The 19619-nt window shown below is 49.9% G+C and overlaps 1 protein-coding gene across 2 annotated transcripts in view; it reads left to right on the top strand.

Moving 5' to 3' along the window:
• LOC122367488 (filamin-A-like) overlaps positions 1 to 17422 on the top strand; it is a 58628-nt gene extending 41206 nt beyond the window's left edge. The window contains exons 25-39 of one of the 2 annotated variants that reach the window (XM_043340599.1): positions 1060 to 1207; positions 5081 to 5221; positions 6277 to 6423; positions 9025 to 9198; positions 9515 to 9679; positions 9995 to 10198; positions 10490 to 10662; positions 10923 to 11231; positions 11597 to 11801; positions 12361 to 12491; positions 12825 to 12989; positions 13362 to 13565; positions 13749 to 13884; positions 16152 to 16361; positions 16659 to 17422. In XM_043340599.1, the coding sequence (XP_043196534.1) occupies positions 1060 to 1207; positions 5081 to 5221; positions 6277 to 6423; positions 9025 to 9198; positions 9515 to 9679; positions 9995 to 10198; positions 10490 to 10662; positions 10923 to 11231; positions 11597 to 11801; positions 12361 to 12491; positions 12825 to 12989; positions 13362 to 13565; positions 13749 to 13884; positions 16152 to 16361; positions 16659 to 16843 (2697 nt within the window). In that variant the 3' untranslated portion in view covers positions 16844 to 17422. The remainder of the gene's footprint in view (positions 1 to 1059; positions 1208 to 5080; positions 5222 to 6276; positions 6424 to 9024; positions 9199 to 9514; positions 9680 to 9994; positions 10199 to 10489; positions 10663 to 10922; positions 11232 to 11596; positions 11802 to 12360; positions 12492 to 12824; positions 12990 to 13361; positions 13566 to 13748; positions 13885 to 16151; positions 16362 to 16658) is intronic. The other variant, XM_043340597.1, reaches the window with a different exon arrangement.
• Positions 17423 to 19619: the final 2197 nt, after the last annotated feature.

The following is a 19619-nucleotide window of genomic DNA, read 5'->3' as shown; positions in this document are numbered from 1 at the left end:
GACGGCACGCAGGTGGGCCGTTTGTCAGCTGCCATCTGTCAACTCCCCCTCAGAAGCTGGCCGGGTGTCAGCTGGAAGTGGCTGTCCTAGGTCAGGCTACGCTCTGCCCCGCCCCGCCGCCTCGCCCTCCGCCGCGGCGGACTTATGTCAGGTAGAGTTTTGTGTCCCAGGTCATGAGAGGCTCACTAACATAACTCATGTCGACAATACAACACCAGAAAGCGTGGCGAGCGGCCGCCGGCGGCTCCTCCGCACCGCACCGGTGGGACCGCCTGGGCTGTTAGCAGCAACACATCGACCGACTAAAGACAACAGAGGCAGCGGGGCGTCTCTTTGAGAGAGGCGCACCGGTGATCAAACAGACCCGACACCGGAGAAGGGGCGGGGAAGAGAGGGAGGAGGGGCAGACATCAGCAGACCAGGTATTTAAAGAGCAGAGGGAGAAGGCTGAGCAAAAAATAAACGGCACTGGCGGGGCATTTCGGGGTCTTTTGAGGATCGATTTAACTCATGATTGACGTAGGTGGTCTGACGGAACACATTGCTTATTTATCCTATTGCCATTAGTGTTGGAATTGTTGCGGGTTTATTTACAGTCTGTTTCGACCGCTGTACAACAGGTTTATTTACTCGCCGACAATGCTATACTTTGGTATTGCTGCTCAATTTGGAGCAGCACAAGAGCGCGTGGTGTCCGATGGGTGGTGATATAAACAGTAAACACCAACTATTGACAATCAAGTTCAACACCTTTCTAAAGCAAGTTTGTCCGCATTCAGAGCTCGACATATCGTATTATCTACGTGATATTTGTATGTACGCGGCTGCAGGCTGCTGTTGCAATATGCACTAACCACTATGCACTAGGTATATGACCAGCCAGACAATTCTGACTCTTGTGGTTCCGATCCTGCTTCGACTTCGTGGCCGGATTTTTGTTACAAATTCTCGCCTAGCTTCCTATCCCCACTCCAATTGTTATTTGCCCTCCTTTCCACCCTGCCTCCCTCCAGATAATTCTCTCGACCTAACCCTATCTTCCGTGTTTGTTGGTTTCAGGCGCAGGCCGAGGTACCGGTGACTGCCTCTCGGACCCAGCAACTGAATGCGTACAACTCTCTGCGCTCGCCGGTTCCTGAACAGCGCAGCTTCCGACCAGTAGAGCTCAGTGGCATTCCTCTGCCCTCGTCAGGAGGACGTGTTACAGGTAAATAAGAAAACAACGTCACATAAACATAGAACGCATGTAGGTAGACTTCTTTTTGGTTTGGTTTCATGTCTAGTCACACAAACCATCTAGAGAAACACGATAAACAAGCATGCGTCGTTGATACTTTGTTGTAGACACGTTAACAACTAGCTACTCTCTTTGTTTTCCTTACAAAGCAAAATAGTTCTCATGCACAAGCATTCAACACTTGCCAATAACATTTCGATAAACGTTTCTACAGATCCAGCGTCTGACAGATTGGCTAGGCTTGGGCTGGTCATCGCGTCCTGTATCAATATTGACATCTGACACAACATTCGTATCATCAGGAGGGTGGAATTTAACCCTCGCCGGACCTATTGGTTTTCTACATACGCGCCGGCCGAGGGGGGGGGGGGGCGGGTACGACCCCCCTCGCCGTTTCGCCCCTGGTGGAGCTAGCGCGTCGCGGAAAAAACGAGCGTGTGCGCCGTTACGAGACGCAGAGATTGGTACCCGATTTTAAGGTCCTAGGTCAACCGGTGACCTCTGAGGCCAGGTCAAGTGCCCCAAGGTACGGTTCAGTTTTTGGTGAATAACTTCGCAAAAAACGGTCGCAGAGCGCCGATTTTGGCAGCATCGTGTTCGTCTCGCTCAGGCGCGTCGAATGATATACTTTTTGTCTGGGTCAGGTCAACTTGGGGTGTTGACCTCAGGTCAAGGTCAGGTCAGCACCCCCAGGTCACGAAGTTGGTCGAAAGAGGTCATGTCGCATATCATTCGATTCGGCAGGTCTTCCTGAGTCCATTGGTGGCTTTCCCGACTCGCTAGCTCAATTTGATCAAGAGTTATTGACGAAAAACTAATATGACCTTGATGACGTCATAAATGACGTCACGCAAGGTCAACATTGCAAAAGTGACGCATCTAACCTTGCAAGGAGTGCATCAAATCACGATTCTGTGTGCTTGAGATAGTTGGAGATCGTTCTCGGCGCCAGAATAGCAGTTTTCATTTTTCCCCATTGACTTATAATGGTGAGGTCACGAAAATGACCTGACCTCATATGACCTTTAGGAAAAATCCGAGATATACAAGTTGTGGGACTCATAATGGATACTAGATCCTGCAAGTCTCATTTCCCTGTGACATCTCCTCTGGCAGTGAGAGCGTTGCGAAGTTGCGACATCTGAAGACCGTGCAGAGGTTCACTTATGACGTCATAGGTCAGTGACCTGACCTGACCCAAAAATGCGGTTGGTGTCAAAAGATCCGGCTTGGATCAAAGGTCAGGTATGCCAAGTTTCAGCTCTCTATCGCCAGCGTGTTCGGAGCTATCGCGAAAAAACCCTATGGGGGGGGGGGGCCGGCGAGGGTTAACATACACGATGTGACGCATGTTTGACGTCGACGTTCAAATCATGTTGCTGTCAAACAAACGCAAGGTAAATGATTACTAACGTGTCTCCAAAACATTCTGCAGATTAATATGCGCGTCAGTCTCTGACGCGTAAATTGGCCACGCTGTTCCGTCGTCATCATTTCTAAAGCATGCCTCCCTTCGTTCTTACATCTGAGTCATCCTTATTCTTGCTGCTGCGGCTCAGAAACCTCTGCAGCTTACAACTACTCCTCATCTGGAGGCTTGTTGTAATGTTAGCTCACCACCGTTCAAATCCAGCCTTGGGCCTCTTAGTCACTTTAGTTTTCCTACACCCATGTATCCGCCTTCGCTCTCCGGGCGGTGATCCAGACTGTTTTCTAAGCTCCGCTGATCAGCGGCATTGGCAGAGTGGATCAGACGAACGGTATGGTTGTGGTCTCGTACGTTTAGAGGGAATCCTCCTCCCACCACTGGCGATGTCTGCGGTGAGGGAGGGCGCGGGTCAGTCTGACACCAGACTCGGCGGGGGCTGTCCGGTGCCGTGACCTGCCCAGCGGTCAGCCGTCCATCTGTGAGGGGTGGCACGGGCCGGTGTGAGGCGCCGTCGGTATGGCTGAGGACGAAGAGCCGCACTTTGTCCTGGGTCAGCCATTCGAGCTGTGTATCGAACTAGAAGACACGGCGGACATATTCAGGGTGAAAGAAGGTGGGTGTCGGCAGTCAGTTTGGAAGTGTCAGACTGGCATGTGGTGCCAGACGGGCAAAGAGAAGTCAGGTACTCTTTTGTGTCAGAAATCTGGCGCATATAATGTTAACACTTGATGCCAGTCAGCCTGGCAATTGGCATCAGAATATCTGACTGTGCCAGGTGGTTTTCTAGTATCAGTTCATCCGCTGATTTCAGCCAATTGTTTATTGTTATGCCTGTCCATTCTGTCTGTCTATGACAGACGTTCCATTTTATGCAAAAGTCTGTATAGTGTATATACTTCAGTAAGTTAGATAATTGCTTCAGTCTTTATTTAAAAAGACGCATGATCAATGCGATACGAAAGCCATAGAAAGTTCAAACGCTGTTGAGTGGTGAGCTTCAGCTGTCTGAAATCAGCTATATCAAATAAAATGACAACAATAAAACCGTTAGGATCACCCGATACATTCAAATCAAATTCAGCTGATATTCACCCGCGGACATTAGTCATGAAAATGGAAAATAGGTTGGCAAAAATGTCGTTGAAATTTACAGCCAAGCGCAAGACCAGTATATTGTGTGCCAGTCCCGCCATACCGTGTTTACCGCCGTGCCACCCATTCACTCTGCCGTACCGAGCCGGACCATTTCGAGTTGCCGGTATGTGGAGCCGTGCCCTCCCTTCATTCTGTCTGTGATGTTTGCCGGATGAGTTCCTGGGCAGAGTCGCGTCACTGCCGCAGTAGAACTCAGAGACGCAGTGCGGTTGAACCGGCCGTGGCAGCAGGCCATCACTGGGCCCGGTATGCGCCGCCGAGACGTCCCACTGAAACGAGTTGCTCGTTCGGCCACGCGAGACATTTACCGGATGGTTAGAGGGCATTAGCCGAGAACGATAATGTGCTCGGTGAGACCTACTAGCGACCTTTGCCACTGAGCTATCGGATTGTGTGGTATGGCGAGTCCATTATTGAACACAGGGCCCCAGAAATGGGCTGGATAGGATAATCATTGATAATCTGTTTACATCATCCATTTGACACGAAATGGACCGCGAGGCAGTAAAGTAACACTGCATGGGCCAAGAAGCTGCACATAAGCCTCTTGATGGGTCTGTGAGCACTGCCTTGAAATGCCACCCACAATAGCTTGGTAATGTTCTGGTTCTTGTTCAAAGTGACTGCAGGCAGCACATTTATCATATCTCCCATGGCCGCGTGCCGCTGTAGTTCATATAGCCGTCCCTAGGTAGCAGCATCTGTGGGCGCCTGGAAGTATGCTGTGCCGCACGACTTAACGTACGTTAAAACGGCGCTTATTTCACTCACCTCTTGGAATTGATACAACAACGTTGGAAACTACGTTTTAGAATTGACGGAAACACTAACTTATCATCTATTTACTGCATCTAGGGATTTATGTTGCATTAAATTGTTATGTTCCGGTACCTTTAAATTAGTGATGGCTATCGAAATCCTATTCTTGAAGGAGCGGCATGCGACGCTAAGAAGCCGCAAAAAAGCTATGCCTGCCCCTATGGAGAAGGTGTAGGACAATAAAAAATGTAACGTTTTTTATGCGACCGAAGTCGCGATACGCAACTGCAACAACAAGAGCGCGGTGAGGATCCAACGAAATCGAGTTGGTGGGCAATGTGATTACTGATTACGTTTGCGTTCTGTGTCTGTTTACAGCCGAAGTTGTGATGTGGTGCAGGTCAATGTAATTATGTTTGTCTGTGTCTGTTTACAGCCGAAGTCGTGATGTGGTGTAGGACAATGTGACAGTGTTTGTGTTTGTCTGTATTTGTTTTCAGCCGAAGTCGTGATGCCGAGCGGCAATAAGGACGCCGTGGTGGTGCAGGACAACCGCGACGGAACCGTCTCCGTCAAATACGAGCCTAAGGAGGAGGGCGTCCATGAGCTCAATGTCAAGTACAATGGAGAGCATGTGCAAGGTAAGTGCTCCCGGAGTACGTTTGGGTATATACGTTCGGAAGGCGTCGGCTGACTGGTAACAGCCCAATATTCAGATGGAACAACATTTAGAGGCTAGCTATAACTTCCTGGGGGCTCAGCATGACTGCAATCGCAATCCGATGTCAAAATCTTTATAGCCCCAGTGACCAATAACCGGTAGGAATATCTGGTCTTGAGCCGGGGACTGGGTCAGGATCGGCCGGTCGGACTCAGTTTGGTGGGCTGGGACCACCAGCCAGCACGCCCCCGTCCCGCGCCGGGCTGGTTCCAGCGCGCTGGAGCGCCGATGCCAGGCAGACTCCGGAGGCAGCTATTTATAGGGAAGCTGCGCACCTGCTCCCGACGGCGGCCCGTGAAGAAAACGAGCTGTTTTTCAGCGGCGCCAGCTAAATCTGAGGGTGGGGAGAGGTTAGCACCGCCAGGAGACCTGCTGTCGGCGGGTAGAGGGAGGGAGGTGGCAGGGTAGAGGGAAGGGGTGACTCGTTAGGGAAGAGAGAGGAAGAGCGATTAGCTGAAAGATTTATGACTTGGTTCGCTTTCGTATTTATTGTTTGTGTGGAGAGAGAAGTGAAATCGAGAAACATGCATGGATGATAAATTTCCCCGCATTATTAATGGTGCTTTTAATGGTATGAAACAAAATCGTGATATTAGAAAGACTCCTCACAAATTATTTGCCTAAAGCGCACAACACACTCCTACTATTTATTCCTTTGTCGCTTATTTGCAGATAGGAACAACTGATTCGAAAACACAGCTTGTAGGGAATTGAAAGGGCAGTAAATAGTCAAATTACAAAAAACATGACCTCATAAATGGACTCAATTACAGACTTGTTGTTTGGGTACAGGCCGATAGTTAGTAGCTACGTTTTCATATGGTTGCACTGTGCAGTGGCTTTCGGCTAGCATTTTGATGCGGATAAGGAATTGCTCATAGATCATTTAGTCATTTCTTGAGATCTACTAAAGAAAACCGAAAATCTCCAACACGTTCCGGTACTGAGTACCGGACGACCTTGTGTGTCCCGCAGGCTCTCCGTTCAAGTTCCACGTCGACTCCATCTCCAGCGGCTACGTGACCGCCTACGGACCGGGCCTGATCTATGGCATCACCGGCGAGCCGGCCAACTTCACCGTGTCGACCAAGGATGCCGGCTCAGGTAGCGCCACCAGCCGCGGTAAATTCTCCTCTCGATTCTAGGCATGCTGCCGCCGCCGTGCGGCCCGCCCGCTACAGTGCTGCCACCTGGGAGGCGCTGGGCTGAACTGCCGACTCCCACTGCTGCCGCTGCCCTCTCCACTGGCCGAGCTTTTCCCCAGCTGCTGTCAAAACCCTACTGTTTTGTCTATTGGCGTCGAGACTTTTGGAGATCTGAACATACGATGTAGTGCCTATCAGTGTGTAGTATATAGTGAAACGTGTTTCTTTGATACATTTTTGCAAAGTACCGTTTTGCCTCATGGTATTTTCCTTTGTCACCCTTCGAATCTTTACTCGTAGAGTTGAATGAAGAGATTGGATGTTCTCGTGGACTGTATTCTGATGTAGATCAACTAATTGACTGTTGCATTATTTTTGCGTTTCATCAAATTTAGTCACTGAAGTATAACTGTTGCTGTGTTAGTTTGGTATTACTCTGTAGAAACTTGAATAAGTCTAACGACGAAAGGTCCCCAAAACACGTATATTTTCAAAAGACCACCAGTCTAAGTGGTAATTGGAAGTTTCTACTTTGCAACTTGCTCTGTTTGCTAATTATATGAAATCTCCATTAATGCTTGGTATGTGTTATCGTTATCTTGGCTTCTGTTAACGTGTCACTTTTGACTTCTTGTCTTTTGAAAATAAGCAGGTCCAGAAATAGGACACGGGGATTAGATTTAACCCGCGCCCCACTGGGGTCTGCGTATAACACGCCCTACTGGGGGGGGGGGCTCTCCATAGCCCCCTCCTAACTCCGAAACTACTGGGCCGATCGTCAAAATTCAAACGGCGTCTGATAGCCCCGGAAAAACTGTCGAGCGAAACCTAATTTCATTCACCTCGAGGTCACCGATGACGTCACAGGTCAGGTCAAAGTAAAAATTATTAGCATTTTGGCTTGTTCACATTTCGGGCTTTGGCCGCCGTCTTACAAGTCAGATCAGGCTCATTTTTGCTTTACACAATCGTGAACACATGCTCTAGATACCTTGAGGGTACCAAACTTGTACTTTGATTTTCAGGTCAGGGTCAGGTCATCACAGGTCACGAAAATATTATATCATGCGTCGGTCACGTGACACATGTTTAATGGTCCATTTAGGCCATACATTTCGAATTTGATGTCGTCTGTGTCATTCGAGGTCATTTTGAGTCGAATTTAGCTTAGATCAGGTCACTTGTCAAAAAAGGTCAAATTTTGAAGTTAAAATTTTTCAACAAAAAAGGTGTCTATTGGATGCAGTTTGAGCTCAGGAACACGATTGCTATTTATATTGGTGTACGATGTCAAATACGTACTGAAAAATTGAATTGAAAAATTAATAATTGTGAATTGTTTGCAATAATGCGTATAACTTGGCCATTTTTGAAGATATTTGGCTAAAGCTTGCTAGAGTTAGTCATAAGCATGCGTTCTGTCACATGTATTCCGGTTTCTTCGAAACCTCAAAAACTTTTTGAAAAAATATAAAAATATAAATTTTGAATATTATTATATAAAATTTTCGAAATTTTCAAAATTTTGAAAATCCAAGATAGCAGTTTGATAGCGCAGTCAATTCTGAGTCCTTTCATGCAAAGAAATTGGATCTAGCTTAAAAAAAATGAGCTCTTGGGAGCGATTGCCGTGGTTCAATGTTTTGCGTCAAAATCGGCCGAATATGACGTCACTCTGACGTCATTTCCGGCCGACCTATGGTAGCTACGAAGTTTAAATTTTGACACAAGGTGTCAAATTAATGCAGCCGAAGGTACTGAAAGTTTGGCGTCGATACGTCAAGTGGTTTGGAAGTTATTGCAGAAAAACGGGAGGGAGGGCTATGAATAGCCCCCCTCCCTGCAGTGGGGCGCGGGTTAAGGTCCACGAATGCACTGTTATCAACTGTGCAATATGCATGCTTACATGTTCCCTTGTTGAGCTTCACTGCTTAGTACATATTTGCAAGGTGGTGTGTAAAGTGTTAATTGATCTTAAAGGGTAATTATGGATTAAGTATGCTTATGGATAATTCTATTCTCATGGTCTTAAACGTTTATTAATCGGAAGAGCCACCAGCTGAAATGTAAACGTTGAACCATGCCGCGATGATGCATTGGTTGTGTATACTAATTCGAAGAATTAAATTGGCTGTTTAAACTGGTGATACTGTTACTTTATGAGAAACTCGATACGTTATGTTTATCTTTGAAACGTGCAATCTAATTGTTAAATGGTATATAAAAACGTCTGACGAATAATAATGTCGCATGTGCTGTATCTAAAATGCAATGTGATGTGCGAATCTCTTCACAGCTGAGACGTCAACATCAAGGTTTGGATAATCAATGTGGTGACCTTTTATCTCTGTGATTTATATTTTCCCTATTTTGTAAGCAGTGTAGTCATTTTTATTGTCCTTTTTGTTCGAGAAGCTAAACATTGTTTGTCACAACATATCATGTATGTAGCACAACTACTATTAAACCTCATATTGTTTTATTCTTGCAGTTTGTGTATACAGCCTCCGCACCCACCCGTGGTTCTGCATCTGACCTATCCGCCCTCACCATCCCTCCCCACCCTCCCGTCCCTCAGGCGGCCTGGCGCTGGCCGTGGAGGGCCCCAGCAAGACGGACATCAACTGCCACGATAACAAGGACGGCACCGTGTCCGTCAGCTATCTGCCCACGTCGCCCGGCATCTACCACGTCTCCGTCAAGTTCGCCGACAAGGACATCAAGGGCAGCCCCTTCCCGGTCAAGGTCACAGGTCAGTGACGGAGAAAGTTCACGGGTCGAATAATGTCATCGTTTTGCAATAGTTATGGTAAAGCTCTGACAGCAGGGTTGAACAAGATCACAGGTCCCAGCAAGCAAGTTAAAAGGCTAACCGTGGGTGCTGAGTAATTCAGGATATATTTGTGAAGTTAAATTTTACTTCCTAGTCAAACACTTCCTGACTCTCCCTACGCGTCGTCTTAAAACAGCTCACTACGAATTCTCCGTATTTTTATTGTTTGTTGTTGCCCTTTCCTATGCTTTCTAGTTCTACCACGCGCTGAACTCATGTCTCTTCGTTTGTGCAGGCGAGGGCCGCAAGCGTAACCAGGTCTCGATGGGAGCTCAGTCGGAGGTCACGCTGCCCGGAAAGGTGACGGAGAAGGACATCAAGCTGCTGAACGCCCTAATCACCGCGCCCTCCGGTCTCGAGGAGCCGTGCTTCCTCAAGAAACTCGACAAGGACCAACTGGGTAAGACTGGCTCAGACGACACATACTGCTGCTATTTATTGCCGATAAAAGCACATCAGTGCACGAAATAACGTCCCGTTGTGTGACTGGCCTCAATATCACGATTATATGTGAGGACCAGCAATACATGTCTTAGATTAGCTCAAGAAAAAAAAAACATTGCTAGCGAATCGTTGGTTTTTTTCTGACGATCTTCCATCATGTCCCAGGCATTTCGCTCACGCCCCCGTAAGATCTGCTAGTACCTACTGCTCGGAGCATACCGTATCTCACTGCACTGTTAGTTCTTTCTGACGACCCTCCGCGCTCCCCCAGGCATTTCGTTCACTCCCCGCGAGATCGGCCAGCACCTGGTGGCCGTGAAGAAGAAGGGCACTGAGATCGCCGGCTCGCCGTTCAAGATCATGGTCAGCCCGCACGACGTCGGTGACGCCCTGAAGGTGAAGGTGGAGGGCAGCGCTCTGACCTCCGGAAAGACGCACCAGCAAAACAAGTTCACCATCGACACCAAGTCTGCAGGTGAGCGCTGGCGATGGAGACGTCATCTGCGACTCATGGGAGGTTGTGGCTTATAGAGGTCAATAGCGTGCTTTTCGCACTTTTAATCAGCTTTGTCGGTTTTTGTTCGCTCAAATGCTCCTACATCGACTTTCAAAATTCAGGCATTTGGGGTTTTGACATATGTTTCTTTGAAATATTGGACACTTCATTCTTCCAAAGTCGATTACCTGTTTCAATTCAGGAATGCCTCCCAAGGTCTTTTGATGATTCGACAACACCCTCAGTCACGTTACCTTTCCACGTCGACAGGCTACGGCGGTGTGTCCCTCTCCATGGAGGGACCCAGCAAGGCCGAGATCAAGTGCGACGACAAGGGAGACGGCAAGCTGGAGGTCTCCTACAACCCCAAGGAGCCCGGCTTCTACATCATCAACCTCAAGTTCGCTGACCATCATGTCAAGGGCTCGCCATTCACCTGCAAGGTTCGTAACCGTGCATTAGGCTCTTGACGTTGTTATGAAGGGAATGCTTTTTTAGATATCCTAAGTGGTGACTAAGTACCGCGGAAGTATGCCGTGGGACAAAATTCGCCAGAAAGATAACGAACAACAGACATTTTATCATGCGTTTTTTCTATTTGAATTATCCGTGTATTCGCTATGTCACCACTTCACCACACCTTCCCTTCGCACGGACTCGTCACTCCACACTCATCCCTGTGACACTCCTCCTTTCTCCTCAGGTGACCGGCGAGGGCTCCAACACCCAAACGGAGCGCATCAAGCGGGACCGTGCCGCCGCTCCCCTCACCGCTGTCGGCACTGACTGCGCGCTCACCTTCAAAATGCCGGGCGTCTCGGCTCTCGAGCTCTCCGCCTCTGTCGCCTCTCCGGGTGGTGTGGTCGAGGATGCGTCCATCTCGGAGCTCGAGGACAGCCTGCACGCGGTGAAATTCGTGCCCAAGGAGCTGGGCGTCCACACGGTGTCGGTGCGCTACAGGGATGTGCACATCCCCGGGTCGCCGTTCCAGTTCACTGTTGGACCGCTGAAGGTAAGACGGAGCAGCAGAGGTGGCGTTTAGCGGCGGCGGAGAATGCCTGAGAGGTAGGCTGTACCGCAGTACACCCGTGTTAGCCGGTACAGCCTACGCATCAGTAAAGTATGACGCATGTAGGGAGCTGTGATGGCGATCGTTTACGGAAGTGGCACATAGCTTGTGGTGAGGTTCAGATATCGATGGCTACAAATCAGGTGCTTGAACCATTTGGAACATTTAACGTGCGTCTTTGTAAGATCTTGAGACACGTGTTATCAATGCTTTTATGCGGCCTCAAACATCTAAGCTACACATGCTCATCAACGCGAGATTTTTGAACCATGACCCACGGAGCTGACGTGCGACCTGTACCCCCACAGGACGGCGGCGCGCACCGCGTCCACGCCGGCGGTCCCGGTCTGGAGCGGGGTGAGCAGGGCTGTCCTTGCGAGTTCAACGTGTGGACCCGAGAGGCCGGCGCCGGATCCCTCGCCGTCAGTGTGGAGGGCCCGAGCAAGGCCGAGATCGACTTCAAGGACCGTCAGGACGGCTCGTGCTACATCAGCTACGTCGTCTCCGAGCCAGGTACGGCCAGGGAAGATGTTGCGTACGGATTGTTTCGAGGGAAGCTGCGCGTAGTCTTCAAGCTGGCGTGTTCCCAGTTCGCCATTGTTTACTTCATTCTGTAAATGGACTGCTACCAGGAGCTGAACTGACTGCGAGTTTCTGTTCGCGTTACGGAGCTATTTTCGGGGATGACTCTGCTAAAAATGTTGGCAGAGAGCGGCGACTTGAAGTTTGTTTACGAACGTAGATGGTGTTGATGTTAGGATTCGCGGGATTTGTGCCTGCATAACTGCTTTGACGGATCTTAGTGTGGTAGCTTCGAATGGTCTATGCATAGCTGACCCGGAATGTCAAAAGAAAGTGACAATCTAGCATGCTTAGGTACTTGCAATACGAACGTTTAACTTACAATCATGAGTAGAAAAATCTTCATCTAAGAACCAGCAACCAATTTAACACATTTCGGTTATATGAAGGTAACAGTGATCATCTACACAAGTGGCCGCTACTGATGTTTCATTTTACTCGCTTTCAACATCCTGAGTCTGAACTGACGACAACCTCTGCCCTTCCCCAGGCGAGTACCGCGTGGGTATCAAGTTCAACGACTCGCACATCCCCGACTCTCCGTACAAGGTGTTTGTGTCTCCGGCCAACAAGGACGCGCACAAGGTCACCGTGGGCCAACTGCCCGACGCCGGAGTGCAGGTCAGTCGACGGTCAATCAGTGATCTGAGCGTAGTCCATCAGGCGATTGTGTTTTCCCACAATGACTGACTATGTTTGCGAAATCAACGTCTGTGATCGGTATTTTCTAGTTTTGATATGTCAAGTTTTGATAAGCTATTTATCATTCATATTTAACAGTCGATTTCTCTGTCTAGGCAAAAGCAGATCTATTTTGTATCCAACTTGTAGCATGCGGCACCCAACTTATCATGGGTGATCAACTAGTCAGCTCTGATTTTCTGACGGTCACCTTGCAATTTACATACAGCCATTGACACAGTATGTCTCGGTCTTTCTCCCCCATCCCACCAGGTGGACAAGCCGATCATCTTCACTGTGGACCGCACCGGCTGCAAGGGTCAGATGGACTGCAAGGTGGTCAACCCGAGCGGCCACGAGGACGACTGCTTCATCACCTACCTGGACGACGACACGTACTCGGTCCGATTCCTGCCAAAGGAGAACGGCATCCACCAGGTGAGGAACGGTGGGCGGGTTGTAGGTATGTACGTGATTCTACATGGCTGCTGGGGCATTTATGAAGGGTGTGATTGCCGCTGGGCCTCAGGATGGTTGATTCAAGACAGCCACTTCAACACGACTGAGTGAGTGAGGTACGGTCCGGTTGGTCAGCGAGGCTGAACAGTGCTTCTGTTCAGGGTATTGGAAGTCGAAAATCAGAGAATTTCTCATCTGCTCATCTGATTAGTTTTACTCTGCAGTTCGTACTATCCGACAATCGACCGAGTCTCAGTTCTCGAATATACGTATCACCTCCTCACTTTATCACGCTTTTAAAGGCCTTTCAGGCCACCTAGCCGGATGATCCCACCTCCCGTCCTCCCTCAGCTTCACGTCAAGTGGAACAGCGTGCACGTGCCCGGCTCGCCGTTCCGGCTGAAGATCGGCAGGCAGGACGCCGACCCTGCTGCCGTGCACGCGCACGGAAAGGGTCTGGAGAAGGGTCACACCGGCCACAAGTCGGACTTTATTATCGACACGTGCAGCGCAGGAGCCGGCACCCTAGGCGTTACCATCGACGGACCTTCCAAGGCGAGACCACGGTCGGGGAATTCTTAGAGGAAGGGTTTCCGTGGGTGTGCTGAGACAATAGCGTTAAGTATGAAGTGTGAGTACATACTGCTCAAGATTCTGTAAGTCGGGAAACCATAATTGACGTCAGCCATCTCCCTGGTGTCGGATTCTAACACTTTCGATTCTCCCTCGGTCCACCAGGTGGCTATGGACTGTACCGAGGTCGATGAGGGCTACAAGGTGCGCTACACCCCACTCAACCCCGGCCACTACTACGTGGCCATCAAGTACGACGGCTATCACATCGTCGGCTCGCCCTTCAAGGTCGAGGTCACCGGTAAGTACCAGCAGGGTCCGCTCATTAATTTGGTCACTTGGTCGGGTGGGGTTTGAACAAAAAAGTATGTGTGCTAGGGCCTTCCCTTTTCTTGTTCTTTATGGCCAGGGGTTCTCAGAGTGCTGCTGTGCTGGATTCGATCTTAATCATCCGGTCAAGATCTGTTTCAGTTTATGCAAGTCGTAAGTCTCAACCGCGAAGGAAGTAAGGTAAGGTGACGGCAGACTTGGCTGCGAGCTGGTTTCGCAACGCACATGCAATCCTGCACCTGTTCAAATCGATCTAGCAGTTGCCCAAACCGTCTTGAAGTGAATGCCAAAAAGGCCGGCCCGCTATGCGAATTGCGGCTGAAAAGAACTACAAGCATTGCCCTGCCGGATCTTCTTGCTGTTTTAGAATGCAGTACCCGCTAACAATGGTAATGAAATCAAAGATGATTTAGAGTAATGCTGCACCTTCGAAGTTCGATATCATGTGCGTGGAAAGTACAGCGGAGACTGAAACGTTACGAGTTCTCACTTATGGAACTCTATCCTACTCCTATCGATGCAAAACCCACTTTGGGGGCACTGCTTCTTTCTCGGGCCTGCGGCGTGTCTCACCTTCCGGGCGCACCGAGTCGAATAACATCCCGCACCTACTCTCCCTGAGCCCTATGCCGTCACCGCGGGCCACATCTGAGGGACCCAGCGGAGTTCTGTTTGAGTACACCGTCCGCGGGCCGCGGCGGATCCCCGGTGACGCAGGCGCCGCCAAAAGTATCGCCGCCGTCCCGAATAGACCCCGATGACGTGTCGGCACAAACACCGAGCGCTGCCAACTCTGCCTGGATCGTCCAGCAGCGGGCTGCCAAATTTTACCGATCGTCCGTCGGTATTTTGAGGGATGTGAGGGCAGAGGTGGTGCGGCTGTCAGTGGCGGCTCAGGCGTTCGGGTGGCAGCAGCGTGCGCGTGTGTGTGTCTGTGTGTGCCTGTGTGTGCGTCACGTCGTGTGACACCGCGTGACGGCAGCCATGTTCCAGTCGCAGTGTGCCTGGATCAGGAACGGTGAGCTGGGAAGGCTGGGACAGCGGGACTGGGTGTCTGTGGGACAAAGGTGCCAAACTCTAGCATCTTCTCCTGGCGATGCATATCGTTACTTGTCTGAGTGGACAGTTGAATCAGTGCGCTGGTGCAGCGTCTAAGATCAGGGAGTAAAAGCGCCAATCACTGGTGCCGTATACTGGAGCCGGTTGGCAGTGATATGCGAGGTCATGTGCGTCCAGTCTGCAATGTTGATACTCACCAATGCCGGGCGAAGCTGATTTGAGGGTGTTGCTGGAGCTGTGACCTCTGTGATACCTATCCGCGATGAGTGTAATACAGCGGCTGCGTGACTTTTCGAACAGTGAGAAATGCAGACTGTGACGCCCTCTGGGTGTTAAACGTTGCCAGGCGTGAGCGTGAAACGTCTTATCAAAACGGTGTAGACTGTGGTACTTTGACAAATGTGGTGTGAGTTGCTATAGCTCGTCCAACGACTAGCTTGGAGCGCAATTTGTAGCCTGTGAAGCAGTGACTTCCACCGGGTGTGAAATGTGACCGTGTGCCGTCGTCGAGTCGCCGCTGTGTTTGGCACAGTCACAGTGTGACTCACGTTCCTCGAACCGGGCGCGCTGTCAGGCTCATTTATCCCTCGCCTCCCCTCGACTCCCGGGGTCAGCCTATTTCGGTCACGGCCAGTTTCTTTCCGTTTTACTCACTCTCAACCTAGCTCTGATTCACTAACGGTCAATGGAATTTAAAGTAGCTATTTTAAGCATCACTTGAGTATCACACTGAGCCTCTTGATAAATGCTCTTATAGCACGTTGTAAGAGAGGCGGCGAATCTTTAAATCTTGGCAAGACTGTGAGTCATTGCTCTTGTGGAACGTGCCTTTTATAAGTAGGTACTCAAGTGCATATTCATACATCCAATATGTCGGTAGGAACTAGGTAGTGATTGGGTTCCGACTAAAAAAGAACAATATTGAGGGCGTTTATAAATGAAAAGAAAAGCATCGGCTGCTCAAACAGTGGCAGTGACACATGCTACCGTCCTTCATGACGGTGGACCCTGGGGAGCGGTGACGCCATCGACCGTAATGACGTATCCAGAATTCTCAACCTGCTCCCGCAACCATCTTTTATCGGCACTTTTTTACAGCTCAATAATAGTAGAAAAGCAGCGGGTCAGCCAGCCTATCTTGCCTAACCTGACCCCACCCTCACCCTCACCCTTCGTCAGGCGATGAGCTGGCCGAGATGGGACCCAAGGAGCAGTCCACAGTGGTGGTGGAGACCATCGCCAAACAGCGAAAGGGACAGCAGGAGAAACACGTCGTCTCGCTGCCCAAGTTCGACTCAGACGCCTCCAAAGTGCAGTCCAAGGGCATGGGCCTGAAGAAGGCATACCTGAACCGTCAGAACCAGTTCCAGATTGATGCCGGTACCGCAGGTAAGGACACAGTGGCAAAGGCGTTCTTATTGTAATTAGGTAGCAGGCAGTAGTGAGCTGCTAAGTAATTGACCAGATGCTCATTTTATATACGCACCAGCCTCAGCGCTAGTTATTATCATGCCGCTCGAGTGATTGGGTCAGCGTCAAAGAGTCGGCAATTCTTTCCTTAAGCCTAGAAGCTCGGCTTTGGAGTATCGGCCGGACTTACACGTATTGGCTGTCTGCACCTTAACCAGATCCGTTGGCACGCTTCATTTCGGCCCTCTCACCTGCCATTTCTGCTCCGCGCCACAGGTCAGGATATTCTGTGGGTGGGCTGTTTCGGTCCCAAGAACCCGTGCGAGGAGGTTCACATCAAGCACATGGGCCGTAATCAGTACCAGGTGCACTACACGGTCAAGGAGCGCGGCAAGCACATTCTGGCCGTCCGCTGGGGCGCCGACAACATCCCCGGATCGCCGTTCGAGATCGAGGTGTAGGCGGGGCGCTCCATGCCCGCGCCAGTCCGGTGCCTTTCCCGTGCCTTGGTGCGTGCGTGACCGCCGCACAGATCTGAGCTCGTATCAGTGTCGGCCGTCGGGGCTGACGGCGCCGCTGGGTTGTCCCCGCTGCCCGAGTGTCGGCCATCGCTGAACAGAGCGGCGAGCCGCTCTCTGGAGAGGCGGTCCGCGCTCAGCGCCCTCTGCCGGCGGCCTGTACCAGCTCGTGTTCATAGAGTGCCCGCCGCGAGGTGTGGGCGCCCCGAGCCGTCTTCCGTGGCGCCCGTCGGCCGGTCGCCGGCCGCCCGCTCAGGCTAGGCGCCCCGCGTGTGTATCTGCGTGTACCGCCCCGTGATCCGCTAACCTGTGTATCTCCGGCGCTCTAACCGTGTGCCAATAGTGGGCCCAGGCGGGCCGTCCACCGCCTCCCGACTGGGGCGAGCGAACGGCGCTCGGCTGCGGCCCCTGGTGCCAACTGCCCCCTCGTGGCACCCGCTGCGCGCTGCTTGATCCACCATGACGAGCTCATTTGATAGAGGTGTGGTTATATATGACGCGAAATAAAACAATCGACACCTACGTGACCGTCTTTGACAACGGACCAGTAAGTTTATCGGCAGATCTGTCAATCACATGACGCTAAAACTATGGACGGCTTGTAGACATGAAAACAAGATTCACCAATTTCATGCGTTACAGTGGTCTCCGACGACATGCAGTCTATTACGGACGCCGCAGCTGGAACTGGAAAAGGGATCGCCAAAGGTGGGCTAATCGAGACCCTTTTTGGAATCTTTTCTTTTTATACACGGGTCACGGCCGGGGTGTAATGTATAATTCGAGCCCAAAAGGGGACATGGGTGTAAGTGTTAATCGTGCTCCTCTTGCCCCTTACATCCGCAGATCCCAGTGCAATTTCCTGTAATCAGATCCCAGAGGGCGAACACCTGTGGTGTGCCACTATGCATTCTATAGTTTCCATTCCGGCCTATAGATGTCTCTACGCGGGCGCCTGTAACACGCTGTGCCGCACTACACAGTAGTTCCTACTCTCCCCTACAGATGTCACTTGTATCAAGCGCCTGAAGCATGCTGTACCGCAAGCCTCTGGCCAGCGACTGAGCCTGAATGACTCATAAGCTCGGCTCGGATGGTTCGGGAGTTTCGTCGCTGAACTGATATTAATTAAGTTGCAGAGCCAGCACCCGTAGCTCACGAGCTTTGTAAACGCGAAACATTAGCGGTCGAAAATTTCGGTCGCCATTGGTCAAGTGCCGCTTTTCCAGATGGTTGTAGGAACAACTGTCTGGAATTGTAACAAGGATTCAAGGTATTGTTGTCTGTAAGTTGGTCCCAATTATATCAGTAGGCATCACAACTTAATGATTTTTTTTTTAGCATTCGATGATAAAGTCACAAGCGCCGAAATCGATGACTGGGGATGTTGTTAATGTGGGCTGCCGTTATTGCCGATCTTATAAGAGTGTGATAAAATGCAACTTTGCAAATGATAGTAGAAAGCCCGATTATTGGTTGTTTTTAGATTTTCAAATATCTGTCCAGACGCATATTTCGGCCGAAAGGCTGGGATGTCTCATCTCATCTCATCCATCTAATCTCATCTCATCTCATATATACCTGCTGAGTGCTGAGCACAGTCATTACAATCAGTAGGGTAAGGTGCCTAATTAGCGACCCTTTCCGATTTGCGACCTACCTCCCTACAGAAAAACTGGCAGGAGAAGACGGGGTAAAAACATCGTCAAAAGATCAGCCATACTTTGGTTATCAAATTTAATTATTTTCCGGTCGTCGATGTTTCTGGTGGGACGTTTAAAGTGAGTTTAAATAAAAATGACGAGTTTCTTATCCAAAACGTGTGTGTTTGGGCCCTCTCTGATGAAAAGCGATGCACATTAGGATGGTGCACCTTTTTTATTCTGAATCGACATTCCTTTTTTAATTGATTGCCGTTTTCCCATAGTGAATCGCTCAACTGTGCACAGTATGGCGGTTAAAAATGTTTCGCAACTCATATTTCCTATTTGCGCCTGACATGGTCGCAAATAGCTCAAGAAGGGAAAGAAAGGGGAAAAGAGAGAAATGAAAATGAGGTGCTGCTGAAGCTTGCAATGTGTGGCAGGAGATGCCAAATATCGTCACCGACTGCAGGGGTGCCGAATTCAGCGCGGACCTCGAATATCATACAAGATAGCCCGCAAAATTTGGGTTTCCGCCTTCTTTTCGCCTTCGGTGCATCACGTGATCAGTTTTAACTTACGTAAATGTGTTGGATAAACGTTCCTGTTCGAGTGATTGAGTGCTTTGCGTATCGGTTACCTTTTTGAGATCATATTTCATCTTTTCAGGCGTCGCATTTTTTGCCATTTTTAATATGGGGAAACCCATAGACTTATTAGCGACCCTCCCCGGTCGCTAATCAGGAAGAGTTCCCTATTAGCGTTTTTTGCAATGGTTTGCCAAAATGCTCACTACAAATAAGTTAGTGAATATTGGGGCAGAAAATGACTGTATTTTAATAGAAAAATGAACGATCTCTCCGAAAATCAAGCCAGTAACACAGTGGCACCCACAGAGCGTGAGCAATGACGGTTCAAATTAAGGAGGTCGCTAATTAGGCACCTTACCCTACAATCAGTGTCACCTCGAATGGCGTAAAAGTGCCGGAACGCTTAACTCGGCAATTACAATGTAGCACGGGACCGACACGGTGAGTTGATGGTGCAATGCTATTTATTTTTGTCTCTGCACAACT

Source organism: Amphibalanus amphitrite, unplaced genomic scaffold, assembly GCF_019059575.1.
Source record: "Amphibalanus amphitrite isolate SeventyFive unplaced genomic scaffold, NRLGWU_Aamphi_draft 000873F_arrow, whole genome shotgun sequence".
NCBI classification, from domain to species: Eukaryota; Metazoa; Arthropoda; class Thecostraca; order Balanomorpha; family Balanidae; genus Amphibalanus; species Amphibalanus amphitrite.
The sequence above is the reverse complement of the archived record's forward strand: the minus strand, read 5'-3'. Positions and strand labels throughout refer to the sequence as shown.